Source organism: Telopea speciosissima, chromosome 4, assembly GCF_018873765.1.
Source record: "Telopea speciosissima isolate NSW1024214 ecotype Mountain lineage chromosome 4, Tspe_v1, whole genome shotgun sequence".
Lineage (NCBI taxonomy): Eukaryota > Viridiplantae > Streptophyta > Magnoliopsida > Proteales > Proteaceae > Telopea > Telopea speciosissima.
In genome coordinates, this window is record NC_057919.1 from 21,019,126 (window position 1) to 21,026,538 (window position 7,413).

Genomic DNA, 7,413 nt, shown 5'->3' on the forward strand with positions numbered 1-7,413 from the left:
ACTATAACCCATATGTGTTTAATCGAAATATAAGTTTTTTTTTTCAGGGTAAAAATCCAAACTTATATTAAATATATGGGAGAAAGAAAGCCACCTGGTCGTCCAGCGCACGCCACACGTGTGCCCTAGCATAGGGGTGTGCAAAATACCACGACACGCACCCCCTATGTTAGAACGTAAGAGTGGCGTATGTGACACGACCGGGTGGCGTTGTTCCTCCCTAAATTCATATTTGCAACCTAGTTGAGTCAAAGAGGATGACGAAATAGTTGAGTCACTTGATTAAGCAAAAAAACCACTTGATTAATCACTAAAATAAGATCGATAAATTGGAATTTAGATCGCATGTGGAGAGTTCAAGCACGGTTCTTATCCAATTCCAATCTCTGAAATAGGAAGAATCGGCCATAAATTATTAAGAATTGAGAAAAAAGAGAAAAACTACCTGATTTGAAATCTGAATAACCAAAAATGGTGTTACAAAACAAAAAACACCAAAAAATGGGGATCCACTGCGACCGATGACCATGATTGCAACTTGCAAGTGGGATCTGAATTCTGAAAGGCTTCGTAAGCCCGTCAGCCCGTGACCGACCACAGCTCGTGCTCACGAAGCGGACAAATTTTAGCGACAACACGTCCCTCTCCCACGGGTTCACGAGCGTATTGTAGCATTAACCCATTTAATCCCGTGTTTGACAATTATACCCTTAGGATGTATAGTTTTTTCTAATGTGACACCGTCGTTTGCTCTAAACTATCCAAGTAGTCGAAAAAAATCCTCTATAATCATCTATTTAATGGTGGGGATGATTTGGACACGTATCCAACAGTGGGTAGGACTTGAAAAGAATCCGGATCCTAAGTAATTAAACCGAGTACATTCAACTCATTTTACCATGTTGTACCAATAAACTTATGATAACTTCTAGTCCAAAGAAATAGGTTAACTTCCTAAGCTTAAACATGTTTTATGGAATTGTTGTTCAAATACCTTAACCATTACATTGTTACTTGTAAATCAGTGTGTTGCATCTGATGCTTCTTGTCCTCTTTGTGTTTCTTTAAAGAAAACTGTTTTGCATGCCTTATTTCATTGTTCTTTTATTTCTTGTTATTGGCTTGTTTTATCTTATAGGATTGTTATCCAAAGTTTGCTAGGTAATATTTGGAGGTGTTTTTTCTGTTTTCGAATCAATCTTCAATTTTTCTTGGCAAATCTGATGCAATTATTCAATGGGTTTCTTAGTTTGACAAATTTGAAAATCTAGGAATTTGTTTCTATTTTAACAGTCTAACCTTTCCTTTATTGGCACTATTCTTCTCATTTTAATATCTATACAGATGGAACTTGGAAGGCTGAATCATTCCTTGGTGGCAAGGGAGTCATTATTCGAAACCACAATGGGTCTTTCATTGTAGCTAAATATTATAAGCACGGTCAGAGTCATTCTGCCGTAACGATGGGAGCAGAAGTAGAAGCAGTTAGGGATGGGCCGCTATTAGTATCAAGTTAGATTGAGTAAAAAAAAAATTTCTTGATTGTAAGCCATTAGTGGCCTTTCTGAATAGTTCTTTTGTTTTTTTAGATTGGATTGCATCTATGGCGGCATTTGATATATGTTGTCCCTCAGGCAATTCTTATCTTTTGTTGTATTTTTGTTTATTCCTAGGTTGTTGAACAAGGAAGCCCATATTATGTCTAAGGGGACCTCTTTGTTGAAGTTGTCCTCTGTGTGGTGGCTCAATCCACCAAGTTTCATTGTAAACCCTGTTATTCTTAAGAGCAGGAACTTCTCTTCTTTGTTTCAATAAATTTGGGTCGAAAGGCTTTTTTCTTACTAAAAAAATCAAATTCAATGAGTAACGGGATATGTTGTAGTATCTGTCCTTTGTCTTATTTCCAAAAGTTATTTACTGTATAGATAAAATAAAATTTTAAAATAATTTAAATGTGATTTATTATTATCATTATTAAAACTTGAACATTTATTATAAAAAAGTGTAAAAAGTAATGTTTCAACTTTTTTCACCAGCCTTGGTTTACAACAAGATTTTTTCTTAAATCTTTGAGTAGGATTACTTACTCTTTTTATTCCTTAACAATCATTGGCTATGGGGGTGGCTATTTTCACCTCTAATTTTGCTAGCTTGAAGCTTGAGATGACATTTCATTAGATGAACTATTTAATTTGTAAGTGGGATATATCGTTGGAATTAACACCAAATAAATGAAAGTATAGAACTTATCTCAGCGACTTATCACTTGAAACAAAACAACCACATACTCGAGAGGAGCTTTAATCAGAAACAATAACTACGTCTCTTGGTGGATCTGAATCTTGCCACTAGTCACTTTTTTTTCAAGATCATAGTTGCATCCAATGGTGCAATTCGGGTTCTTGCAAATCGACCTCCGAGATGAAACAACCCCTTAGGCCTACCAATAGTTGTTGTACTCACTTACTAGGTTACGTTGGGACATACTTAGGATGTGCTCAATCAACCAAAAGAATGAAATTTAGAAAATTTTCAAAACAATCAATAAACAACAACAACACACACACACACATAGATGAGTATCAGAGATAGAATAGAAGTGTCCACGACGTCCTCTATTTATAAAGGAGAGATACCCTTTGGAAACACTTGTTTAAGAAGGCCCATAAAATGTGTACCTCAAAGAGAGAAGACACAGAAAACTATCCATTGTCGATGTCCAACACATTTTGGATGACATACAATAAAACATCGTTGACGTTGGTGAGGCATCGGACGACTCTCATCTGATGGCGGAGAAATCTCATTGCATGTCTATCGGAATTTAAAATACGTTGGAAAGGTCCTGACAAACCCCAACGCATAATATGCTTGTCTTATGTGTAACAAGCAAAAACTGGCATCTAGAGGAAGAAATCTGACATCAGAAAAACCATATATATGTCGGCAAAAAGGAAATTTGGATACAAGTCCAGTTTGGCTGCCAACAAAAAAAAAATCATACACATATAAATCCTCACGTCACCATGCCATGCCACGATCTGACCAAACACAACTTGACTCAGCTTAGTGCGCAAGTGAAAATAAACCCCAAACCCCCTCAGGACAAGAGAGCATAGTGAGTCTTTCTTCCAATGAATCTTACTCTCGTAGTTCTTATTATAGAATTTGAATCACACTCTAGTTTCTTCCATAAGCAATGTAGGATAAAAGATTTTTCTTTACTTTGTTTTATAAAAAGCAACATCAAGGAGATCTTGGGTTCTTGTGGGAGACCCAAAAAACAAAAAAACAAAACACGAAAAACTAAAAGAGATATTTTTAAACTTCTTTTTTCCTTTTGTAAATTAATTTAGAGAGAGGGATGGGTATGCTAGCACCCCATGTGTCTATCTCTCTCTTCCCCACTTTGAAATGAGTCACTAACCCCTCAAAGGGAGGAAGAGAGAGATAGACGAATAGGGTGCTAGCCTATGGTATACCGTTACCATACCCAGTCTTTTTTCATTAATTTAATACAACAATTCGTCTCACAAGTTAAAAATTTTGGTTAAACAAAACAAAGTAATTGAGTACATAAAAACACTAGGACACCTCGTTTTAGATGTCTTTTGAACTTGAATCTACACTAGGTTTAAAAAGGCATCCTACAGAGTTGTTTGACTCTTTTTTGGTCGCTTGAACAATCGGTCAACCGTGAAAAATGATGTATAATAAAGAGCGCAGGCGTGTTAGAGTATGAATGACTCAATCTTTAACGAAGATTGTGCTTCTAACTTCTATCAAGAGATGTGAGTCCTCCTCTTGCCTCGATTGCTCCAAGGATTTTAGATTATAAAGACCAAATTGCAATGTGTAAAGAAAAGAACAATCGCAAGACCAAATGATAGGCTTGAAGGAAAACCAAAGATTTCTATTGATTTCAACACAAGTACATAAAAAGAACATACTATTGAAAGAGAATCAAAAGAAGAACTTGATAGATAGAATTACCGTGATAGTCAAAGAGAAAATTATACTATGAAAATAAAATACGCGCTAAAGAAAAAAAAAAGTTAAATAAAATAACAGGTTTTTGTTTGATCGAGAGATCCCTCTCGTTCATTGATTCTGATTTTTATACTTGTGATGCAGTATATCTATTGGGAATTCCTTAACCGCCCCTCTTTGGCAGTTACAAAACTGCTTAATCCCATGTATCCCTTGATTAATTCCTACTCCAGTGGTAGTGTTAGTGTTGGGTTCTTCGCAATTACAAACCGTTTTGACCCCACTAACTTTCCTCGTGGGAAATTTGCTTGTTGACCGATCTTTTTGCAACTTGAATTCAATCGATCTATTATTATTGATTAATCAGTAATTTTAGGGTGTAAACAAGAGTATGTGTGAAGTTATACTTCTTATTTTGAGAAAAAAAAAATATACATCTTGAATTTCTCTTCATTAGTGTAAATTAGATTTTCTTTCTAATTTTCTTGGGAAAAAGGTTCCGCACACAGAGTATATGCAAAACCAAATTGCAGGACATCACTCAAAATTATTGTTTTCCTTAAACAATGAATTGACTTAAATAGTCCCCTATTTACCTTGATACGCCTGAATTAGTACTTGGGCATAGGAGGGAACCCTCTCCCTTCTTATTTGATTTCTTCGAAACATGTATAGTCTTTGACCATAAGACTATCACTCTCACACAAACACACACACAAAGGTGACTAAACCTCTCACTATCAGCTCCTTTTAATATTTTTTTGACTGCATCCACTTTTCTGGAATGTCATTTTCCTTTTGTCCGTTCCTGATTTACCATTTGGGAGAAAATTCTCTATCAGGGAGTGTGGCCTATGCCAGTACTTCCCGACTCTATCTCTCTCCTCCCATTTGATATCTCTACCCCAGAAGAACAATAGACACATAAGCCACACTCCCAGACAGAAAACTACTTCTCTTTTACATTTTTAACCTGATCCTTATATTTAAAAGGGTCTAAAGTCACTGACTTCCGGTTGCAGTATAGGACGACCATACGAAGCTATAGAAACCCTTGATCATCGAAGTGGCATTTTCATCGTTCACTTAGAAAGGCAGGGATAAAAACGTACATTCAGCTTCTGGCTTCCCGCAGTTGTTCACAAGAAAAAACCAAGAAGGAAGAAAGAAGAAACGCATCTCCAGCTTTTTCTGTATTTGTCTTATTCTTCTTATTATTCCATTTCACTCCCTCGCTCTCCACCATTCTTGAGGTGTTTGTGGTCATTTCATCCATCCAAAGTTCCTTATATAAACACTGATTTCATCCATCAAGTTATCCCATAACACATAACTCTTATCGACTCGGGCCTGTCCGAGTTACACCCAACTCCTCCCCCGAGTGATGGCTTTATATACTACTGCTACTACTACTGCATTCCTCCTCCTTTCTCTCCTTATCTCAACAGCCCAAGCTGATGGCCCTTGTCCACTCACCTCCTCCGGCGACTCTGAGCTTCCTCTCCTCCACATCTACGGCAAATGCTCCCCCTTCCATCCACCCAAGACCGAGTCATGGACTGACACAGTCATTCACATGGCCGCCAAGGACTCAGCTAGACTCACCTACCTATCCAGCCTTGTCGCCAAGAAACCAACCTCAGTCCCCATCGCATCGGGCCAACAAGCATTGAACATCGGCAACTACGTCGTCCGAGTCAAACTCGGTACCCCGGGTCAACTCATGTTCATGGTCTTAGACACCAGCAACGACGAAGCCTGGGTTCCTTGCAGTGGCTGCTCCGGTTGCTCTTCCACCGTCTTCTCACCCAACGTGTCTTCCACTTATGCATCCTTGGACTGCAGCATGGCTGAATGCGGCCAAATTCGCGGCCTCTCCTGCCCAGCCACAGGAACGAGTCCGTGTCTCTTCAACCAGTCCTACGGCGGCGATTCCTCCTTCTCCGCCACCTTATCTCATGACTCACTGAGTTTAGCCCCTGATGTTCTATCAAATTTCGCTTTTGGTTGCATCAATTCCATCTCCGGTGGATCTGTCCCACCTCAGGGCTTACTGGGCCTGGGCCGAGGGCCCATGTCCTTGATCTCTCAATCTGGTTCACTCTACAATGGTGTGTTCTCCTACTGCTTACCTAGCTTCAAATCTTACTACTTTTCCGGGTCAATGAAACTCGGACTCACGGGTCAACCCAAGAACATCAGGACTACTCCTCTCCTACGTAACCCTCACCGGCCGTCGTTGTACTATGTGAACCTCACCGGTATCAGCGTCGGTCGTGTTCTGGTCCCTATAGCACCGGAGCTTCTCGCATTCAATCCAAACACCGGTGCAGGGACCATAATTGATTCGGGTACGGTGATAACCCGGTTTGTGCAACTAGTGTACACCGGGATCCGAGATGAATTCCGGAAGCAGATCGGAGGGTCCATATCTTCATTGGGTGCATTTGATACCTGTTTTACGGCCACGAATGACGCTTCGGCACCGGCAGTGACCCTACACTTTACCGGCATGGATTTAAGGTTGCCAATGGAGAACACATTGATACATAGTAGCTCAGGTTCAGTAGCATGTTTGGCAATGGCTGCAGCTCCAAGTAATGTGAATTCAGTGTTGAACGTCATAGCTAATCTGCAACAACAGAACCTCAGGATACTCTTTGATCTCCCTAATTCTCGTTTAGGAATTGCTCGTGAACTCTGTAACTAATCGTAGCCGTTGATTAGGTGGAGTGAAGTTAAAAGATCATCTATATAAAATTTTAAAAACCAAAATTCCGTTGCCGGGAATCGAACCCGGGTCTCCTGGGTGAAAGCCAGATATCCTAACCGCTGGACGACAACGGATTTGTTATTTAATAAATGTATTATTTTGATTAAGTAATTATGATAGTTTCTCTAAATTTCCATCATTCTTGCCTTGATTTTGATAACCCGTGGAAGATGCAAGGATTTCCATGGATCTGTGATTGTTTGGTTATTTGTTTCAAAAGTCTTGTACCTCTTGCTGCAAGAGATAAGTTTCATTGGTTTCTTATCACTTTAGTGACTAAAAGATGGGAGATGGGAGATGAGAGACATAAAAAATGAATATCTAAGTGCATTTATGGCCGATTCAAAAGAAAAGTTTGAAAATCAAGCATATTAGAATTTGATGATTCAGATCTAATTCTTTAAACCATGATTACAAGTGTTCTCCGTTGAGGTAAAGTTTCAAGAGAATTAATCCCTTCGTTTACTTTGTAATGATGTGGCTCCATTGCACATCTGTATAATCAGCGACAAATACATATCCTTTTGCTTCCAAAAATACCCTTTTTGTGTTCTAAATTGTAGTGAATGAGACATATCCATTGCGAAGCTACGTGCAATGAGCACTTACGTGTGTTATCAAAAACCAAAAAATGAGCACTTACGAGACTC

At 38.9% G+C, this 7,413-nt stretch overlaps 1 protein-coding gene and 1 non-coding gene across 2 annotated transcripts; one reads left to right on the forward strand and one right to left on the reverse strand.

The window, feature by feature from the left end:
• Window positions 1-5,308: 5,308 nt before the first annotated feature.
• LOC122658264 (aspartyl protease AED3) lies at window positions 5,309-6,702 on the forward strand. Its single transcript, XM_043853184.1, has one exon. It carries the CDS (start codon window positions 5,375-5,377, stop codon window positions 6,698-6,700), a length of 1,326 nt encoding a protein of 441 aa, XP_043709119.1. The 5' UTR covers window positions 5,309-5,374; the 3' UTR covers window positions 6,701-6,702.
• A 63-nt stretch (window positions 6,703-6,765) lies between these two features.
• TRNAE-UUC lies at window positions 6,766-6,837 on the reverse strand. The gene has a single exon. It is a non-coding gene; the product is annotated as a tRNA-Glu (tRNA).
• Window positions 6,838-7,413: the final 576 nt, after the last annotated feature.